Source organism: Pseudochaenichthys georgianus, chromosome 17, assembly GCF_902827115.2.
Source record: "Pseudochaenichthys georgianus chromosome 17, fPseGeo1.2, whole genome shotgun sequence".
NCBI lineage: Eukaryota > Metazoa > Chordata > Actinopteri > Perciformes > Channichthyidae > Pseudochaenichthys > Pseudochaenichthys georgianus.
In genome coordinates this window covers 18,314,083-18,337,254 of record NC_047519.1, presented here as the reverse complement: position 1 = coordinate 18,337,254, position 23,172 = coordinate 18,314,083, and the positions used below count along the sequence as shown (strand labels likewise).

At 40.7% G+C, this 23,172-nt stretch overlaps 1 protein-coding gene across 4 annotated transcripts in view; it reads right to left on the bottom strand.

Annotated features, from left to right (window-relative positions):
• Positions 1-23,172, bottom strand: part of map4l (microtubule associated protein 4 like) — an 82,850-nt gene that overhangs the window by 47,169 nt on the left and 12,509 nt on the right. For 3 of the 4 annotated variants that reach the window (XM_034104323.2, XM_034104324.2, XM_034104325.2), the window contains exons 2-5: positions 13,201-13,287; positions 12,766-12,843; positions 11,742-11,972; positions 5,793-7,136 (exon numbers count right to left, since the gene is read on the bottom strand). In XM_034104323.2, the coding sequence (XP_033960214.1) occupies positions 5,793-7,136; positions 11,742-11,972; positions 12,766-12,843; positions 13,201-13,287 (1,740 nt within the window). The remainder of the gene's footprint in view (positions 1-5,792; positions 7,137-11,741; positions 11,973-12,765; positions 12,844-13,200; positions 13,288-23,172) is intronic. The other variant, XM_034104327.2, reaches the window with a different exon arrangement.

Sequence of the window (23,172 nt, the reverse complement as noted above, 5' to 3'; positions counted from 1 at the left end):
TTAGAGGAGTTAGAGTAAGAGGTTAGCGTGCTAACCTAATGTTGCTAAAATCAAGACCTGCATAATTACTTCAAACCAAAAAAGAAGATCGGCAGCATCTTCTTGCATCTACATTGTAATTGATGTTAGTTGTTAATGAGTCAGATATGACTGAAAAGCAGGAGGAAGGAAACTCACTTTCCTGCTTTCTGGCAACAGCAGATTATAAAAAGAAAGCGAAAGGCATCAAATTCATCATAAATACATGGTCAAAAGGATGGACAGAACTGAAAGGAATAGTGCTAAAGTAGGCATGGAGAATATAAAATAGAGACGGATACAGGTCGTTAAGACGTCCTTTATGAGATCCTGCAGTTTGCAGCGCTCCCTCGTGAGGGAAATTCCACTTTAAGAACATACAACAGAATGATTGCATTTACCCAGCAGGCACTGGCCTCACGCAGGCAGAAGGTACCCTGACAATCCATCACATGCAGGAAAATTAAATGAGCCCTCACGTGGGCTTTTCCATTACCCTGCTATTGTTAGGATGAATATACCCATAAGTCTGGCAGACATTTTCTAAGTCCCAGACATCATGCACCTTCAAAGTACAAATAACCTAAAATGCTACATTATTTAACCCCTTCTTTTAAAAATCCATCACCAGAACACCACAAAAAATACGTTGACGCTTCCTCTACAGTTGTCTTTAAACCTCAATTTCACTGGATCTATTTTTGCTGATTGTGTGTCTTTCCGGGTTTGAATTTCTTTTGACATTTTGCTTGACAATACTCAATAATGAAATATTACTTGGATCTCAACATCTATCCCTCAGGTTTCTTATTTGTGTGTATATTGTTGTCTTTGTTTGTTTTAATTCTACCTTAAACATCACAGTGAGGCATCTCTGCATTTATCAGTCTAGCTCTATGGACTGTATGCTTTTGGCAGTTCAGCTGTAGTGGTGCAACCAATATATCGTAATTTTTTTTGATGATAACTCTTGCTAACTAATGAACTTGTCAAGGTCTGACCTTCATGTTTTAGTTTTTTCCTGACAAATAGTGAAAAGAAGAATCACCAGAGAATTGTGATTTCTATTGGCCCACCATTTTCCTCGCAGCAACAGAAATATAACTATTTGCATGGAATTCATTTCAAATATTGCTAGCGTCTCATGTTCCTCACTACACGTTCTTTGATCGTTGTCAGAGCTGCACTTCTCCGAGCAGACACCAGATGGAGCCAGCGAGTAGTGCTGAGACTCACCCACCCACAAATGTTTTACAACCAACACACACTGCAACACCATCTCATCTGCACTGTTAGACAGCCAACCACAACACACATTTGTCCCCAGTGATGAAAGTATCCACTTTGATTCACTCTGTCTGCTCTCAAGGACAAAACCAGGTCATCGCCTCTCATTGTGTGTGTGTGTGTGTGTGTGTGTGTGTGTGTGTGTGTGTGTGTGTGTGTGTGTGTGTGTGTGTGTGTGTGTGTGTGTGTGTGTGTGTGTGTGTGTGTGTGTGTGTGTGTGTGTCAGCACTCCCAGCAGAGGAAAAGATGGTTACTTCTTTGCTTTGCTTACAAAAACGCTATCTCCGTCTCTCTAACACACATATATACAGTTTATCTTGCTGAATGATGACCACGCAGCAGATCACACACACATACCCAGAAACTCTTATACACACAGGGATGAAAGCCAGCACACATTCCTGCATGATCAAAAGTGAGGGTGTCCGTGCCTTACATAAGGATAAAATAGCCTCAGACATCAATATTGTATGAAAGAGAGAGGATAGAGAGATGTGAAGGCAGTACGCAGGTTTATAAATAGACACACACAGTCGGAAGAAAAACAGACAGATAGAAAAACAGAGGGGCCAAGCAGATGTCTTCATAACATTGAACCACAAAAGCAGTCAGCTGTCAATAACTATATTAACGTCTGTCCACTGATTCCCAGTCTCATTGGGAAACAGAAGCACTCCACCAGCACTGTTTGAGCCACATTTCACAAGTGACCTCAATAAAGTGACAAAATATTATGATGTATTATCTCATCATAATTGGTATGATGAGTTATAATTAGAATGTTGCTATTGAACGATTAGATCAGACTCTGTTAATTTATCTAGTTGTAGATCTATATGTGGCTGCATGTATAAAAACCTTAGCCAATTAAATAATATCATTAATTATTTATGTTAAGGAATGTAAAACTGTTTTTTAAAGTGGTGCAACACATCTGCTAAAGATTTGAACTTTTAAAGCAAATTGAGTTTTGGAAAGAACATAATGCATCTTGTTAACGTTTACATAATATTTGTCAATGTTATTTTGGCCAGTACTCTAACGCTACAGCACTCTTGTGGCCAGTTTAAGAGGTCTCATAAAGATTTTCAAGAGGTCTCATAAAGATCCACAAACTTAGTTATCTCGACTTTATGAGCTAATGAATATTAAAAGCTCAATTTGCACTGCACCATCTCTGTTTGACAAACTGTAATACGCGACATTTTTCAAAACCCATGAAGTTTGTGTGTCTGTGCTGTAGCAACAGCATCTGCAAAATCCAGTACTGAGGGAGGACCGGCTGTAGAGCAACAAATTCACCTTGGGACAACTTAGTGCTGACTGAATACACACATTAAAGGCTTGGGTGGTGTGTAACTCTGCAGCAGCAACAACATTTCAACCAACACAAAGAATCACAGAAGAGAAGCTAAAGGGTCAAGTTTCACATAAATTATTTCTGCCTATTAAGTCAGATGGGACAGTACCCTCTTGTTTAAGGTGCATTTGTCTTTGAAAATAGAGCTAATTTCTCAAGTATACAATGACGCACACTAAGACCAACTCATATGGTGTGAAGTATAACATCCTTATTTAACAAGTAAGACCATCTGGTAGACACTGAGTGGCATGAGATGTTGAAAACAGCTTAGTAACAGAATGGCAAGGATGTTCATAATGTAATTAATTTGCAGCATTCACTGGGTATAAAGTGACAATCCCTTAAAAGTAACAGACTGATAAAGTTTGGAATGCTGACTCATATCAATCATAAAAATAGACTGATAAAATATCAACATATTCATTCAACAGCTGCATCTTAATGTATAGGCTATGCCCATTTCTGTTTATAAAATGCTTTAACAGTTTTGCAGCATTATGAATGCAAAACTTGCTTTGGTCAAATAAAGAATAATTATTTGATCTAAGAAGAACCTGTGCCTTTTCAGCTAGTCAAAATGGAATACTACATATGCTATGCCACATTTAGTGAACATCAACAGTTATATGTAATCAGTTAGAATATTGTTTGTACCAGAAAAGGATTTTGAAGATTTTAATTTTGTAATGCTATGCTGAGATCAACCTAAATGAAGACACGGGATGCATGTCAACATTGAAGCCTCATAAGAGGGCGCAAACAATGATTTCTAACTTTTGAAATAACAGTGTTTTAGTTCATTTTACTCAATTTTTACATGTTAAACCTTCACTGCCACCTTTGTTAAAACCACACAGGAATATACATGAAATAACCTTAACCCAACAATCACAGCAGGAGCTACTGTGGGTCAAGGTTGTCCAAAGTATCCAACAGAGCTCCAAATTGAATAAAGATTGACGCATAAAATATACCAAAAGCAAAAAGAGGAACTTGTCTTACCTGTTGTTCAAGGTGACATGGTTGGTGGCATTATGAAACAGAAAAAAGGAAGGGGGAGAGAAAAAGACAATGTTCAGCCAGTTCAGAATCAGCTTCAATGTGATTTAATCAGCAGCCTCGACAATACAAAGGCCTCAGGGTTAGAACTTATAGTACAAATACAATTGTGAAGATGCTTTAAAACTCCAGTTAGAATTTCTTCAGGTTTAAGGATGCTTTAGAGACTAAAGGGCAGTTTTGCTTTGTCCGGATAAAGGCCTTTTTATGCGTGTAATTGGTAATGTTTTAGTGCTGGGGGAAGCATAGAGAGAATCACACTGGAAATGAAAGCTTCATTCAGCACTTTGGGATGTTGCCAGAGACAATCATCATGACTGAAACCTGGCATTATCAGGAGGAGGAAGTATTAGACTGAGCTCATCTCAGGGTTTATCCCAGTGTATAAGAGGTCAAGCAGGCCATATAAGGGCCGACATTACACTGCTGGCTGTTACACTCATCAGCTTTATATGTTGAAGTTCTGTCATTCACGTGACATTTCTCAGACTTGTCATGGCTGCAGTTATACCAACTGGGGGAAACCCTGTCATTTGAAGGTGGTTGGGTTTACATTAGGGATTACTTATAAGACAAGCACAAATAACATTTTTAAATAGGGTCAAGAACACAGCTTTTTTTAAACCTAAAATCTATTTTGGATCTTTGCAGTGGATAATAAAGGTCATAAGAAAATGAAAAATATAATTTGAGTATTTTGGATTATCAAAGAGTGGCCACACAATGATGATGTTGTGATGGAATGCATTAGATTCAAGAGTATTTATTCTGCCCCCCTCATGTGCACATGTAAAAACAGAGGCGGGGGCATAAGAAAATGGTGTGAAGATAACCTCAGTAATACTTATTTAGTTGAATTTAAACATTACTGTCAAGGTCACCAAAAACTGAGCGGTTGTAGTGAATTGCAAACATTACAGGTGTACATCATAAAATGACAAACATATATTTACTCAAGGCAACCTTATTAAAGGTCTTCCAGAGCTTTGTGACACATATTCTGGCTTTCAATTTTGTGAATGGTTTATTCAATTTGTGGGGGGGTTGCTTTGGTCACTTAAAGTCAAACTCTAAGTATTGTCTTACTCTTATCTGCTCTATAGTGAGTAGCATGAGTCAGATTTGATGCCTAAATCAGAACGTCCTACAATAAGCATTCTGCTTCTCCACAAAACATCTATAAATGTGAGACTCTTAATGTGGTCACATAAATGACAAACAGTTGTAATATAAACACAAAATATAGACACAATAAACCCAAGAGGCATCAAGATAATTGGATAATTTCAGGATGGGCATTTAACAACCACAACACCAATTGTTTTGTCGCAGTCATGTCTACCATTAACTCAGATTTAACAACTACAAACATTTTTGCTCAATGCAGTTGATAAACTATAACATTGACTTAATAAATCTAAAAGGAATTAGCAAAATAGTTTGCCATGCAAGGACCCAGGCTATGTGTGTCTTGGTACAGACAGAGAGGAGATAATGTGGGAGGTTACACAGGCAGCTGACAATCAGATGAAACAGGAGACAACGGAGCAAGCAATGCCGGCATAGCTATCAGAAGCAGCAGGTCAGGTGATTCAACTGTTATGATCATGGTAACAGATACACAGAAGCAGGCAGAGGGAAATCAGACAACTTCAGTTTACCCTCGCAGTTTTGTCAATATAGGGCCCGACCAGCACAGTACATTTGTGTCCCATACTCATGCCACCAGATGATATAGTGGACACAAATGTTTCTCTGGTACATTTTTGAGATACAATCATATTTCTTAGGTGTTATGAATGGTCGTAAACAGCCGATTTCTATGTATGAATATCTAAAAAAGAAATTGAAGTGGAGCTGCTCTCTATTAATGTGTCAAGCCCTGTTTATTACAAATACATAGAGGAAAGGATCAAGCACCAAGGAGGCCTGGTACTTAATCCACAGACAGAGAGCCATGCATACAGGAAGACAAACAGTAACTACTTCCTGCTTTCCTAGTCTACAATGATTTTGTTCAAATGTTTCTCCATGTTATTCATAATCTTCCCTGTAGTTCACCAACCTTCCATTGGGGGGAGCTGTGGCGACGAGGACTCCTGGTGCTCTGAGTGTGCAGGGAGAGAAGGAGGGGCTGCAGGGGTGATGGGTGGAGGGGGAGTGGCTACTGCTGAGCTAAATGGCGTGGCTACACTTTTGGGGGGTGTGGCTGATGATGATGGTGCAGGAGTGGCTTCATTCTTAAAGGGAGAAGGTGAGGAACTAAGGGTTATGGCTGGGGTGGTAGTGGGTGCAGCAGATGCGCTTCCTGTGAAAGCTGCTGCTGCTGTTGTACTAAAAGCTGGAGATGCTGCAGTCATGCTAGAAGACATGAGCGTGGCTGAGGGGACGAAAGGCTTGGCATCGACGTTGAGGGCTGATTTGACTGTGGTTGTTGAAGGGTATGTGTCAGCGGAAGCTAACCGTGATGGGTTGGTTGACAGAACGGAAGTAGGAGGAAGGTCTGTAGTAACCTTTGAAGGGTTAAGAACAGAAGTGGCTAGTGAAGCAGGGATGCCCATTTCTGACTTTGCCATGGGGGCTGTAGCAAGGGAGGGAGTGTTAGTGATAGGGGTGGTGGTCTGTGAGTCAGGAGTGGAGCCTGGAGGGGTCTGGAGAACTGAATCCAGGAAAGAGAAGGTCTGGGAGACTGGGCTAAGATTCTCCCCTGTCATCAGTGCTAGACTATCACTAACATCCACAGCTGAACTATTCTTGCCAGGAACATTAGTCGCTGCGCTAATGGTAGGTTCAAGTTTGCTGGTCGATACTTTCACTTCATTTGCCTTTTGACCATCTTTAGCAGACATAGGGAAGTCGTCTCCACACATCGGCTCATAAGAGCGAGGAGATGAATCTGGTACAAGGCTAGCATTGGAACGATTAGTGAAACTTGTGGGAAATTGTGAAGGGGAAGAGGGCAAAACAGGGCTGGGGTTGGAGTCAGAATGACCAGAGTCGGCAGTAGCCCAGGTAGGAGCGACTGTAGCCGGCGTCGGAGAGATGGGCTGCTGGGGCGCTCCCCACTGTTCGGGAAGTTTTGCCCGACTCTTAGTCTTCTTGCCTTTCACTCTACCTCCTCCTCCACTCTCTCTTATCTCCCACTCCCAGTTCTCCTCGTCATCCTCATCCTCCTCTGCCTCCATTCCTCCCTTATGCTGCATCCCAGGCTTTTGAGATTGGCCGATGCTATTCTCTTGGCTATCCAAGAAGTCGTAGACCTGGTCACTGCCCTTCCTCTTCTTCTTCCGGCGCCTCTGCTTGTCAGCCTCGCCCCCTGGCCCCACTCTCTCAGGGCTGAGGGGTTCGGAGGCGGAGGAAGAGGGACTGCTGTCGTCCATTGAGCCACTTGGAGAGAGTACGGGAGCTGCTGAGGGGGGGAGGGTTTTATAAGAGGAGGAACCAATCACATACTGTGTCAGAGCCAAAAAGCCTTCAGATTGTGGTTACCATAGCTGGTTTAAACTACCTTATTTATTAATTGTTTACAAACTTGTCCAGCAGATATCTGCATGTAAATGCATGATCTCTAGGCATTGGGGCAATATGTTTGTACCATTTGTGGGAAGAGTAGTATTGGCCAATCATGTTTGAGTAGGCTTTGATTGAACGTAAGCAGTGTGGAGAACAGAGCGGGTGAAACGCATTGGAGGCAATGCAATTACGCAACCAATTGGTTATCATCAATTCCGATTTATATTACGTTGTAAACTGACTACCTGTGAGACAATCTGGTCATATAGTTTGTCTCCTTTCTGGACACTGAACTTGCTAATCAGACTTTAAACAATAAGAAAAATGAATTATTGATATCCAGTGGTTGCACTAGAACACGTGAAATATTGGCTCAAAAAGCTTGTAAGACCCATAACCAATGGGATCAAGATCAGGTTTCTTTAGACTATGCCACTCCCTGTGAATGTGTCAGTATTAATAGAATCAGAGGGTTTACGGAGAGGATTAAGGCCGTCCCACATATTAACTGAGGTAGTTTTAAGGTTTTGTAGCAAAAGTTCTGTCAATCCAAACATCCTAATCAATGTTTCTTTGTGTTGCTTACAGATAGAAAGGCTTCAATGAATTTGTCGGACCTTGGGCAACTGGTTATTCCGTCACGGAACATAAAAATGTGTTGACCACCTAAAGCCATAAGGGATTGCTGCAGTTTATTTCTCAGTGTCCCCCCTGGCTGTTTCAAGCCATTGTAACCATAATCTGACTGCTTTAAAGCTCCTTTTGGCATAACCCTTCAAACACTTTCATAACATATGAAGTACGTGATGGTGCCTGCTTTTATAAATACAATCAACCTGTCATTTACTTACCTGTAACAGACATTCTATATTTCACTAAATGTAATTATATGTGCATTATCCATTTCCTATTTGGACATATGGAGGTTCAGCGCTGATGATCCGTTCAGAATCATTTGTTTTGATGTATCTACTTGGTTGTGTCTCAATTCTTCAAATGTGCCATATTTGTATAGTAAAATTGTAGGACTGGAGGCTATACATATATCTATATTAATCCCAATGAATACAGTATGATAAGATCAATTAAAAGTCAGAAGATCCATTGGGGCGATTTAATCTTAATGTGTACATTTTAAAATCTGAAAATTCTGTATGGAGTCTGGAATGGACTGAGTTTTAAATTGGCCCTTTTCAGTCAAACAATAGATTTATTGTGTGATTGTCTCCCTGTGGAAAACATATTTGATTCACCTCTTTTTAACATGATCATGACCCAGAGGGTAAATCTGATCTTGTAGGGAGCAGGCACACACAGCAAAGCAAAACGCACGCACTGAAGCAACTTTACAAGGTAAATGCATCAAGCTCATTTCAAATAGGATCCAGCATGCATGATTAAAAAAAATGCATGCATTTTTAAAGAATCCTGTTAGAAAAAGGATCATTGTCCCACATACAGAAACACAAAAAGTGATCCAAAAATGGCACATGTGGAATGAGTCACAGAATCACAACACAATGACAAATGTGCACGTGCAAGCTTTTACTTATCACAAAGAATAAAGCTTGCACGGAATTGATCCCTTTCATCTCTCTGTTCCCACTATCTTATTCTCCTGTTTGTGGAGGGAATTCATCATCGTTGTTTATGTTTTTTCCTCAAAGCAATATTTTTCAATAATGTCTGACAAGCACTCCATTACCTCAGAGAGAATGAGGGAGGAAAAGATGAACAGACAGATACAAACAGACAGAGGTTTGTTTATACAGTCCTTCTCTCAATCTAACCTATATCCCGCTCTCATTTCTCTTCATCATGTCTTCACCCGGTTTTAAGTAAAACTGTTCTATCACAGTGTTCATCGACCCCTCCTCTGTTTTACATCACTGGATATTAATGTGAAGGCAGAAAAAGGTGCATACCCCTTTAATCTGTAACATTTTCATATATTTCTGAATTGATTGACTTATTTCATTTTAGCTATCTTCTCCCTTTGGCCTTGAATGCTTGTATAGCTATAAACAGTTCAAGGTTGAGATGAAACTGGAGCATTATCATGTATATTTAATGCGATGAGTTATTAAAAATGGATTACATCTTAATCTGGAGACTGGCACACTGCCAAGTGAAACAGTCATGTTGGAGCACTACCTGCCTCTAACTTTTAGCCTATGCAAAAGTGCTGCGTGTGAGAGGTTTCATGTCAGCGAGTCCCACTAGCCCCTGCACACACAGAGAAGCAGGTGTGTAGAGGACTTTAAATATCAGGCACAGATACACACTCCGAGAAGAGCCGGATGCTTGTTGGTAAATATAGCATCAAGCTTTGTAGCTCCAAAAATACCTTTTCTTTACTGAGAGTCTAAGACTTAGACATTAAATGCACCAGGGTCGCAAAAACGTGTGAATTAGAAAGGGAACCGCAATTGAGTTATTTGTACTAAGATGTATCCAGCACATCTCTTATTGTACATGCGCTGTTCATATTCCTGCCGTCGAAGAAAAAACCCTCCAAATACAGCCAGAATGATGTGGTTTTTGTGGAATGATTTGACCAAACAGAAGCACATATTGACAAGCTCCCTCTGTAAAACAAGTTATTTAAATAAAAGGTTTAATGGTTTTTGCTTTATCCGATATCCATTGATGTAAGACAGGAAGAAGCAGAAGACATAACACGAGTCCAAATGTTCTTTCTGCCTGGCAACTATAACAAATACTAATACTCAAAAACATAAGCTTTAGATCTATATATCTTTCAAACACACCATTGCATTTGACAAGTCCTCATCTTTCATGTAGGACAAATTACTTCAATAGACATTATGTTATGCTCATTGCCACTGCTTACTGTCGCAGTTAAATACACAGCGAGTCATTGTTAATGTTTCCTTCATTTTGAATATTATATCAATATGTACTAATAACATCTTCACTGCAGTCATTTGTACTATACATAATCGAGGTCTCTGACAGATACATGAATCTAATGGCTCCAGTAACACTGCACTCTGAACTAACAGAGCGTATCCTTCTTGAGATATTAAGCTTGGTTTATCCCTCATTACTTTTGTGATTAGCGCAGTTTAAGACACAAAAACAGATTTCCATCTTCATCAGCTCATATGCTCTGAATTAGATTTTCTGTGCAGGTTGCATATTTTATTTCTAAAACAATCTGCAACAGTAAGATCAAACATTAGGCTAGTTAATCCAAAGCTTATTTTGTATTAACAGGATTGGCGTATTTCTAGAGTGTGTGCAGGTATTTTGTTTAATAGAGCGGTTCACTAAGGACATTTATTTTAGAACAGCAGCATCTGGTTACATCACTAGTCTCTTCCCTGAAAATTGAATGGGTTTTCATTCGAAAAACTAAGTGTGTGTCAGTCAATACAGCAACTGATGTTGGGTAACAGACAATCTCCCCTCAATTCATCCCTGGTTTCTAGGAGTTGTCTTTTTTTAATTTCCTGTAATGAACTAGGATAGTAATTGTTACATAACCAGCATGTACCGTTAGCTGGTCTATCTTTAGCAGACCAACAAAACAGAAGGGAGGAGAGATACAAAATAAAACCCTGAATAAGAGCGTGCTGAATGATTAATACACTCTGCAGGAATGAAACTCAGATGCCGAGTAATTTTTTGTTTAGTTGTGTTTTTAAAATCTTTATTTCTCAAAGCTTTAATGCTGAACAGACATAGAGAGTAACATTAGGTTAATGGGAGAAAATAACTATGTGCAGCACTGCAAGCATGTCTTTATTAAAGCAGCTTGAATGTGTGCATAATTACAGAGAAAGACCCTGAAAGGCATGATGTGCTGCTTCGTCTTTAAATCCTCTCCTGGGATTTGTGTTGTTGCTAGGCAACCATACATTCAGTTAAGACACAGCTGTTATTCCCTCAAGCGTAGTAAACATTAAAAATGAATGATAAAAGGCAACAGAAGTTGTCATGGTTGCAGTGTTGGGTATTTTCATCGACATAAAATTATGTGTTTTTTTTATGGCCACTGCATAAGTCTCATTTGATCACATTAAAGATAAAAGAATAGTAAAGTGCAGAGAGGATAAGCGATGAATCCAGTGGTGATGACAAAGCTGAACGCAGTGGAAACAACTAGGAGAGGCTGCCCTCTGCTGCTCAAATGTGCCCTGGTGATCAGGCTCTTACTTCCTATCACCATCCGCCACTGCTGCCATGCTACAGGGCTTCCTATAATAATGTGCATGACGTATGAGAATCAAGTCAAGCTAATTTAAGATTTGACAAGGATTTACATTCCAGGGGCTCCAGTTCTGTGTGAAAAATACAACCAGCCCTCCCTAACAACTACACAAAAACACCTGCTCAGTATTGTGTTACTGGGAGTGTCAGGTAAACCTTCTTCAGCAGAGATTACCACTACCTGTTCCTCCTCTCTCCTCTTCTCCTGTCTCCACCCGCCCCTTCTGCAAATAGGAACACATGCAACCAACCCTCTTTGTGATACCTGCAGAGTGATCCATGGAGGGGATTCCCAGGCCACCGAGGGAAAATGGATCGCTGGGTTTAAAGGGACTGCTTCCACTGGTGCTTTTGTTTTCCACACCAAACAGGCCCGAACTCTTCTGGCTGTCCATAGCAGAACCCATCCCGGTCTGGCCGAGAGCCAAGCCCATCCCGGACTGGAAGGGGGGCTGGCTGGACCCCACGGGCCCTCCCATCCCAGACTGAGAGAAACCTGATGGACAGACAGAGCACAGAGACCGGTCACCAACAGATAATACGTGTATGTACTGCAGCTACATACACTATATAAACTGGTTGCTGCTTGTTTTTAAAGAATATACTGTAATGCAATGATTCTCAATATCTTTTCAGACAAGGACCTCTCACAATATAAACTGGGGACCCCTCATTTAGTTCCCTTGAAATAAAATTAGGATTATTTTATAGAAAACATATTAAAGACATGTGAATAATCTTATAGTAATGGGTTAGTTGGATTGGAACGGGTTATATATGAACCAATATGGATTTAAAAAACGAAAATATTTGTTGTCGATCTATGGAGCTTCTTTTTTAAATAAAACATTTAAACTGCCACTGGAGTGCCATTAACACCATAGTTAAGAATATCTGCTGTAAGGAAGCTGTATTAGTAGTGGTGAGTGCACGTTATAGCTATCTTTACTAAACAATGAACCCTTATTAAGAATGAACTGGCCTGCTAATTTATAGGGTATTACTAGCAGCATTATTAACAGCTACTAAGTCGAATTTGAAAATGTCTTCCAGCCATGTCCAGTTTTTCACCATATAATGAATGCCATCAGAATAATTAAAAATATTCTATAAATCCAGTCTAAATAATAAATGAACACATTACAACCACCAAATTTCAACCGAATTAGTTTAAAGGGTTTTATATTCTGTATTGTTTGTAAACCAACAGATAGAAGGGATAATATGATACCCTTTAGTTTGTATTCAGAGGTTAAAATGACACAGAGGTTCAAAAAAGTAAAGTGGACCTAGAAATGAGTCAGGCATGCTGTTGTCCTTTGTCTTGTTCATGCTCCACTGATCCGTGCGCGCACCCATCATAGGACCTGCAAAGACAGAGATAGAGAGGAGGAGAGAAAGAAAGAGTGAAAGGGGGATCAAGGAGAAAGATTTTAGCCAAGTACATTGGGGCCAGAGAGCCAGGGAGACAAAATGATGGGGGAGGATGTAAAAAAGAGAGGAATAGTCGGAAGGGGAATGACATTTTCTGTTTTTTTAAATATTCAAATCATTGAAGCTATGCCCAGAAGTGTTTGCAACTGGCAAGGTTTTTTTTTCTCAAACTGATCCAAAAGGGGAACTAAAAGATCCCATGTGACTCTGCACAGATTTCGCACATGTTGATACACTAAAATAGAACAACTGTGTGATACATAAATAGCACTCCCTCCCTTCCCCCTCACCAGACAGGTAGTCAGAGCTGAAGGCGGGCTGTCCTTGTGGGTCTTGGCGTCCCCCTGATGACATCATTGATGACATCATCCCTGGACCTACAAGGAGATAAAAACCAACATCAGCATAACCTCAGACAAGCTCTTTATTCTGTCACAAGTACTACTTAAATTCCCAGGTAGGACATGTCTGGAAAAATTGGAAATGACACCCAGACCTGGAAATATATGACCTACATGTTTGTGGCAAACACACACTGCCTCCTGCAGGCTTCCTTTTTAACATACTCTGAAAGCTGCACCTGAATCTGTCACTCTGCTCCTGTTGAACCGTCACACAGGTCCTGCTTCACAAAAACACTCTAGTGTGTGTCTCTGTGTGTGTTGTGCACATATATTTTGACAGTGAGGCAAACAGACACAATCCGTCACTGAAGGCACCATCACCATGGTTACGCAAGGAGAGGACGACAGCATCTGGGTCTCCCTAGGCAATGCTCCGCTTGTCAGTGGACGTTTCTTAAAGGATCGATGCATAGGGCACACACACACACACACACACACACACACACACACAACACACACACACACACACACACACACACACACACACACACACACACACACACACACACCACACACACACACACACACACACACACACAAACACACACACACACACACACACACCACACACACACACACACACACACACACACACACACACACACACACACACACACACCACACACACACACACACAACACACACACAACACACACACACACACACACACACACACACACACCACACACACACACACACACACACACACACACACACACACACACACACACACACACACACACACTGAATGTTTAATAATACCGTTCAGTCAGGGGAGCAGTAGGAGGGGAGTTAAGTGCTTCTGTATGATATAGGATGGATGATGTTATCCTTTGACATAAATAAAGATTTTGCACAGTAGACTACCATTAAGCAACGCAGACATAAAATAGCTATTATCAAAATCTATCAAATTAACAACTCAATAATACACATTCTAGTCTGCTTCATCAGGGGCAAAACCCGATCGAATTGTTGTTCAATTATTTAATTTGTGTAAAAAAAAAGGACTTCACTTTCAACAACAAATAATCCATACAAGCTTTACAAATGTGCTTTTTAATCAAAATGCTATTTAGTTCTGGGCGCTCAGTAACAACAGTGGTGGAAGAAGCATGGACTAAACTTGTATTTGTTACATTTTGATATGCATCTGTCCATGGTCCTGAAATATCAGTGGTAAAGATAGATAATTAGCCCTAAAACAAAATCAAATTGGAGACTTATCAGGTTTTACTACCTCCTGCTGAGACAATGAGTGTTTAGTTTGTCACTGCAGGGGTTAATGCTCAAGCTAAAAATCAGTTTTCCACCCAATGTTTTTAGGGGGAATGAGGACACATATTTTGGGCGCTGGGCCAGTATCAGTTTAATGGTGGATTTCATGAATAATTAACCAATCTGCATTAACTTTTACTTCAGGCTCACTGGATCGAGTGCAGCCGTTTTCTTTTTGAGTGCTTTGTGACTCAACTTAAGGATACAAATGGACTTTGCATTAAATGTCCGAAAAATGTAACTTGTTGTGTAATCTGACTAGTTTGTTTTACATTTCAGATACACTAGCACTGTTAACAAAACACGCATACACACACATTTCAAATCCAGACAGGCCTTTGAGGACAGCAGGCAACATCAAGCCTAAAGGTCCACTTTTTTCCGAACATTATATTTGTTTTACTTCCTCATCACTGGACTGGTCGCTCTTTTAAAACACACTACCAGTAGGAAAAAGGGAGTTTTGTTAAAGGACGGTTTAATAACTGGCGAAAGGCAGGGGGAAAATGTAGGGAGCATGTCCCATCAACACACGGAGGCCGTGTGTTGTCATTTTTGACATCAGAACAATTCAAATCTGGATCAGTCTGTATCAGATCCGTTGCAGCCCCTTTTTAGAGATTTGGGTATGGAGGAAAAGAGAGAGGGTTGTGTTTTCTGACACTTGGTGAGTTCCCTGACACACCGGGGACACATATTCATGTATAAAGGATGTGCATTTTGCATGATAGGTCCCCTTTAAATAAAATAAATAAATACATTCACTTAGCGCTTTTCTAGCATATCGCACAGCCGAATTCACAAAAATGTGCAATTGTGTAAAATGAGTAAATTGTCACTGTTAGAAACCTATGATTATTCATGTAGGCCTATTCCGGTACCGCTATAAAGTTCAAGTGTCAGTTAAGTAAACATGCATACTCAGCTAATAACACCTTAATAATGACACGTGTTCTTATAGTAATGTGTCTAACCTCCTCACTTGCCAGTGATGTAATTTCTTACAAGGTATTTTGTACTGTAACTATTCCCTTGTGCTTTAATTCAGCTTCAGCCCATTCACATTTCTCACTTCATTCATTCCACTTAAAACTGCCTGTGGGAGCTTTCTCACACACACTCCGCAGGAGGGAAAACCTGAGGAGACTGCACATTTAAATCTGAATACTGTTAAGGAGACATCTAAGAATGGTCCACACATGCTTGGACTGATGAATATTCATCTATGATAGCAAATTAAAACCACTTGAATTATCCCAAATGTTTGAGTGACATTTATGGAAGTGCAAAACTACATTGTTGGATTGACCCTTTAAGGGTGCTGACATAGCCTCTAACTTTTCTTCTCAGAGGTCAGAGTGCAGGGCTGTGTGCTGTGCCTCCGAAGTGGTTTTGGGCTTGCTGAAGTGCACTTTGCGATGACGCACCAAACTGTCGGGGGACCCAAGGCTGAACCCAGCTGCTCCCCAGCTCCCAGCAACAGCTTTCTAGATGGAGGCATTCAGCCTTCAGGCAAACCTATTTCAGTACATTTGGATGCCGATTATATGGGTCAGTTACAGATGGTCAACAAGGTCATTTTTAAATATTTCCATTGAGCCTACTTTGAATGTTGGGCTCATATCTTATTCCAGGGCTGCGTTTACAAGCTAACATTCGGTGGGTTTTAATCATGGTTTTAATGAAACCCTGCTTTGGTTTAAGCCCTGGTGCATTTTTATGTAGGCACATTATGAGTGCAGTTAGTTAACCTGTTATGCCCGGAGCCTGTTTTTCCGGCCTCAGGCTCGAAAATGACATTCCCAGAACAAATGACTATATCTTCACTTCTAAAAAGGGGTAAATTAATAATCTTTTTTCTCAAAGCAATGATACACCTGTGAGTTGGATGTAGACAAGTCAGAATCAATATAGATTATTTTATTTTAAGGTAAATTCAGATTGAACATAACATAAATGATAGTATCCGTCCAAAGAAAACCCATTACTTATAGTGAAAACCACCCTTGAATTATGGGAAGGTAAACCTTTAGGAATCCAAATTATAACATATAATAAGTACCCTGTATCAAGGTTGATGCAAAACAAGTGACATGTGACCTTTTTAGAGAGGTTTATAAGAAAAAAAAACACACCTCTGGGTACATTTGGGTGTATTTGCCGTATCTCTGGAACCCATTGGTCGACTTTGGTGATTGACATCTCTTTTGAACTGTTAGAGCCAATAGAATCGAGGGGGGGGGGGGGTCCTGAATCTACCTAAACATTACCATTGAAGAGTGAGAATGATGCACACGCAGTTTGCCCAAAACCGAAAGCTCTGTTACACTCTAATGAAAAATAGGTTTATTGCCATAAATGTTATGATGGATTATCAGTAGGGCTGTCAGTCGATTAAAATATTTAATCGCGATTAATCGCATGATTGTCCATAGTTAATCGCGATTAATCGCAAATTAATCGCACGTTTTTTATCTGTTCTAAATGTACCTTAGAGGAATATTTTCAAGTTTTTAATACTCTTATCAACATATGAGTGGACAAATATGCTTTATGCTAATGTTTATTATCATTTGAACAATGACAAATATTCTCATGAATATTAAACACAACAACCTCTGAACATTACAAATATTCGCCTCAATTCAACCTGGAACCTCTCTCATACAATACAAATGGTGTGTGTGTGTGTGTGTGTGTGTGTGTGTGTGTGTGGTGTGTGTGTGTGTGTGTGTGTGTGTGTGTGTGTGTGTGTGTGTGTGTGTGGTGTGTGTGTGTGTGTGTGTGTGTGTGTGTGTGTGTGTGTGTGTGTGTGTGTGTGTGTGTGGTGTGTGTGTGTGTGTGTGTGTGTGTGTGTGTGTGTGTGTGTTATGGATCGTTGGAGCTATGTGAAACTCAAGGCATATGCTCGAACGGGAGCTGCCTGGACGCTGCAATCATGTTGCACTATCCGTGCTGAGTGTGCTGACTTTTCGTACAATGTCCCGCTGTCTGGCTTCCTGCATAAAGTCAAGTGCTCGGCGCAGTTGTGGCGAAATGTCGCTCCTCTGTTTTCATTTAAACAGCTCCTTATATCCGTTAGCGCAGCTAGCTAGCACCAGATGCTAACAACGACAATACACGTAAGGTCTCTCTCGCTCGCTCGGGCCACACATACACACACCCTCCCGGACCTCATGATAGCCAGTCGGTGCCTGCCGGTGAGCGTGGAAGTGTGGTCTGCCACAAGCGGGCGGCAGGAGCGGGGCTGTCAGCATTAACGCGTTAACTTGACAGCCCTAATTATCAGTAATCATTTCAAAGTGACAGAGACATTGGATTAACCTTCAGCAGCGTTTTTATGCATTTTAATGCCCTTGAACACAACTTTTGATCAGAAAACAGCAAAGGTAAGACGTATGTGCCGCTTTGGCCCTGTAAAGTGAAGTTGTGTGTTGTCTTTCCTGGCTTTCGCTAAGTAAAGTAAAGTTGTGTGTTTTGGTCGCACAGTGATGATACTTATACCAATGGAATCTGTGGAATCTCAGCTTTCATGTGATATGTAGTTTGTGCAGATAGCATGAAGTATAAAATATCGCTACCGTGAGTTATGTGCACAAATTGGGCCACACTCTTGACCTAGTTATAAATGTCCCAATATTTCTAACCTCATGGTCACTGATGTTGGCCTCTCGGATCACTCCTGCATCTTTTTCAAAATGAATATCAGCATTTCTACAGGAAAACACAGATTCTCACAAAACGACACATAACTGAAGACACAAACCCGTTGTTTATTGAGGCTTACTCCTCCACTATCAGACTTCCATCCAACAGTGTTGATCATTTCAGATCAACAACTACATGTCTGATTGATGCTCTTGCCCCTGCTAAAGCAAAACCCACCTCTGGTAATAAAGCACCATGGAGAAATGCCACGCTAGTGAGGCTGCGAAAAAGATATTGTAGAAAAGCGGAACGCAGGTGGCGCAAGTCACATCTTCTCATTCATTTTGAGGTATTTAAGGACAGTCTTCATAGTTATAATCTCGAACTACGGAACGCAAGACGCTCCTTTTTCTCTGATATAATCAGCAAAAAAAGCATAACACACGTGCGTTATTTTCAACTGTTGACCGGCTATGAAACCCCTGCATACCAATTGCCACTGAACTCCTCTCTACTGAGTCATGCAACAAATTTGCATCATTTTTTACAAAAAAAATTGAAAATATAAGATTAACGGTGAGTGCCTCCATTTCGGGAAAGGGGTTTATGGCAACCATTCATCCTCTTAAAATACACTTAATCCACAAGACACAATTTGATCCCATCAGCCATAATGCCCTTGAAAACATTGTGTTGTATTTGGGTTCTTCCTCCTGCTGCTTAGATAGTATTCCCACAAGCTTCCTGAAGCATGTTTTTAACTGCTTGGCATCAGAGCTACTAGAGATAGTCAACACCTCCCTCAGCTCAGGACAGTTCCCAAAAGCACTAAAAACAGCAGTAATCAAGCCTCTTTTAAATAATAAAAACCTAGACAACTCAATCATGCAGAATTATAGGCTATTTTCAAACCTACCCTTCTTGGGTAAAATTATAGAAAAGCTGTGTTCAACTCTTTTTTGGCACAAAATAACTGCTGTGATGATCTCCAGTCTGGATTCAGAGTCCATCACAGCACTGACACCACACTTATGAGGGTCTTAAACGACATACACTGAACAAAAATATAAACGCAACACTTTTGTTTTTGCTCCCATTTTTCATGAGATGAACTCAAAGATCTAAAACATTTTCTATATACACAAAATAACCATTTCTCTCAAATATTGTTCACAAATCTGAAAAAAATCTTTGATAGTGAGCACTTCTCCTTTACCGAGATAGCATTTGTTGTCAAAGGGCTACATCCCTTCTCGGTTGTCGAAGCTCCGTCATTTAGGTAGGCAAGGTTAAAAAAAGTGTAACAATAGTAGGGTAGTAAAAGCCAGGTACTGTTATAAAACTTATGTTGAATTTTGTTTTGCAGGGAAATGACCAAGGCCCTAAATCCAAAGTACACGCCTCCCTCCAGAGATAGCTTAAGCAATTAATTGATTCCTGCCTGGTATAAGGTGGAAAAATCAAACATTGTATTTGAGCTATGTGGTGTTAGCAAAGTTGCCATAACCAGTGACGGCTGGACAAGCATTTCACAAGACCATTACCTTATAGTGACAGCTCACTATATCATTGAGGGAAAGATGAGACAAAATGTTCTCAGAACAAAAGCCATCTACACAGTCCAAACAGGACAAGTGGTGGCTGAAGAAATTGGAGAAAGTCTGCAAGAATTTGGCATTATCAATAAAATAGCGGCTGTCACGGTTGATAATGCAGCGAATATGGATGTGGCCATAAAAAGGCTACATATCATAAAGCTAGGCTGTTTTGCACACACACTCAATCTTGGGGCACAAAGTGTCTATTCTCTGGCATTGGTGACAAAATGGACAGCAAAGATGTTGTCGTCTGGATGAAGCGTCCATCCATGGGAAAGACTGTGCTCCGGGGAAAAGCAACAACTCCTAAGTAAGCAACCCTCAGATTACTTAATTTAACCATTCTATACGACAGCTCATTAGTGCATTATGTATATTTTGAAGGTCTTAATTTGTTAACACAATGCAAGAAACATTATATAGATCTTATACAAACTGAATCTTCTTATATAGATGATCATGATTCATCATCATGAGACAAGATAACTTTATTGTCTGTCACAAAGCGAACACAAACAATGCATATTTAAAATGCATTTAAACACATACACGTAGAATAGAAATAAAACTGTTCAAAAAATAATCACATTTCTCAATCAAATTTTCTTGTTTGTGTTATAGATCTGCCAAAACGCTCTAATTCTTGATGTGAGAACTCGTTGGAATTCCCTCTACATGATGTTGGAACGATTCCTTGAGCAATATCCTGCCATTCAAGCAGCCAGCCTCGATAAGCGTCTGAGAAAGCCAATGGAGAGGGACCGACTTGCTCGACTGACAGAGGACGATTTTAGAAGGGCAGAGGAATTCATCCATCTGATGAAAGTCTTATACACATCCACACTCAGTGTTTCCTCTGAAAAGAGCCCCACTTGCGGTCAGATCCTTCCAATTCTCCGAAAGCTTGAGAAGCATTTCACTGTTGATGAAGAGGGAGACACAGTGTTTGTGTCCAGCCTGAAGCAGGCTGTCTGGGGAAACCTTTCCAACCGGTACCAAACTGATGGCATCAGAAACTTTCTTGAAGAGGCCACTGCATTAGACCCTCGTTTCAAACACCATGTGGAGGACAGCACTGTCTGGGACCGGATCAAGGAGAAGGTGATGGTAGGAAAGCTGACTGAGTCTGAACAGCCAACAGAACAGGACCGTAGAAGATGGTGTAACACAGCATCAGTCTCTCACTCAAAGAGAGAATGAGGAGGAAGAAGATGGAGAGGAGAGTGAGGAAGAGCAGGAGCAGCCACCTCCCTGCAGCAGCAAGAGGGCTAAAAATGACTCTGCTTGAGGAGCTTTTTGCTGCTGAAGACAGCCTGAAGATAAATAACTTATCAACAAGCACCACGTCCACCCAGCAGTACCAGACTGACAGAGAGCTGAAGATGTACCAAGACATGCCACCTACAATGACATCTGATGACCCTGCTGCTTGGTGGTGGAACAAAATAACCACTTATCCTTTGCTCTCAGAGGTGGCCTTTTCATATTTGTGTGTGCAGGCTTCCTCAACCTCTAGTGAGAGGGTTTTCTCCACTGCTGGAGATACAATTTGCCCAGAAAGATCACACATACTACCAGAAAAGGCTGATATGCTGATTTTTCTCAACAAGAACTGTTGAGTTAGCCAGGTGTTGTGCACTGAATGCACTTTAGTTCAACCATTTGGCCCTTATTGTTGCTTGGACTGACTTTTCTCGAACAGGAGGACTTATATGACTTATGTCAGTAGGTTTCCTGCTGCTACCTCAGTTGAAATAAAGCACAGCTATTGTGTATTTTTTGTATTTATAAAAATGTCAGTTAAAGCTTGAAAGAATAAAGATATTTTTGTTATCTAAACATTTGACCTCTTTCTTTTACAATTTTGGAATTGAAACGGGGAATCAATAAGAATCGGAATCGATACGTTTCAAACAATACCCATCCCTAATGAAGGGTCAGTAAAGCTTGTAAGAAATGTCTTTATTTTGGTAAAACTCAAGGCTGATTTATTAACTTCTTGGGGTCAAAGGTCAAATGTATAATAGGAAAAAGTGACATTTTGGAAAGCCATGGATGTAAACTGCAAATGAACCGTTTGCTGATGCATACAACAACGAGGTGGTTATTCCAGTACACCAGGCAACGGTAAACTCATTAGCCTCCATGAATGATGCATCCGTTTTGATCTTTGATGTAAATGCAGAGAACTCCTATAGCTAATTTGTGTAATAGGCCTGCTGAAAATGCAACGCAGGTCACAGTTTTTCCATAATCTGATAAATGACGTCGGTTATGAAGAAATCAAAACTCAAAAAGGAGTTTTTACAGACCAGAGGAGACCTAGGAAACACAAAACCTTTGAGTTGTTAATATTGTTTCTCTTTGTTTATACATATATCCCCAAAACGTAAAACCGCTCTGAAATCCCGTCCCTATCCATCTTAATCTCCTGATGCGCAGGCCTGTCCCTGCTCTGTTTAATGCAGCTAATATTGGCATGTGTATGTTGCTAATGCTTAAGTCTATCTCTCCAAGCCAAGGACAGGGGTAGGTGAAAGTCAAACTGCAGCATCACATACTCACTCACAGCTGTCCCTACCTCTGGAAAAGACAAGCACTTAGATGGAGGGAGAGAGGGGGAGGGAGCGAGGGGGAGGGAGAGAGGGGGAGGGAGAAAGGATGAAGGCAGCGGGCACTAATGGCGCATTTCCACTAATGGCACATTTCCACTGCAGGAAATTCCATGGTTTAAACGTGCCGTGCCAAACCGTTTTTTGTTGCGTTTCCACCAGGGGTAGTTCCGGCTAACGGGTACTGTTTCACTGTTTTTCTGGCACTCCAAAATCCAGGTTCTTTCCGGGCCAACAACCGGGCTGAATATGCCAAACTAGAGAGAATTGCTGGCAAGGGGGCTACAACTACAACAAAATGAACATATTTTAATTGTAATACACGTTTCAAAATGGTGCCGAAGTAACAACATACTGATACTGGTTAGTAAAAACCATGAATTAATGCTTTGACAAGTCTGCAGACAGACGGCAGGCGAAAAACCTGCGTGTTTTCTGAATGGAGATCGGCTAAGCTAACGCAGTAGCTATATGCTCCGACCGTCCACACTCACAACAACGGCCTATACAGACATAAATAAACCAGCGACTGTATCCTCCATGACACAGACAGTCTGTGGTTTGTACTTGTTTAAATTTTGTCTAGTTTCTGAACAGATATAAGGAGCTGTGAGCTCTGAGTGCTAAGAGCTAACGGCTGATGTTGGTTTTGTGGTTCGCATTGAAGATGACGTTGCGGCTCCGCCTACACTGCGTTACTATAGTTCCTGCCCCAGCAACTA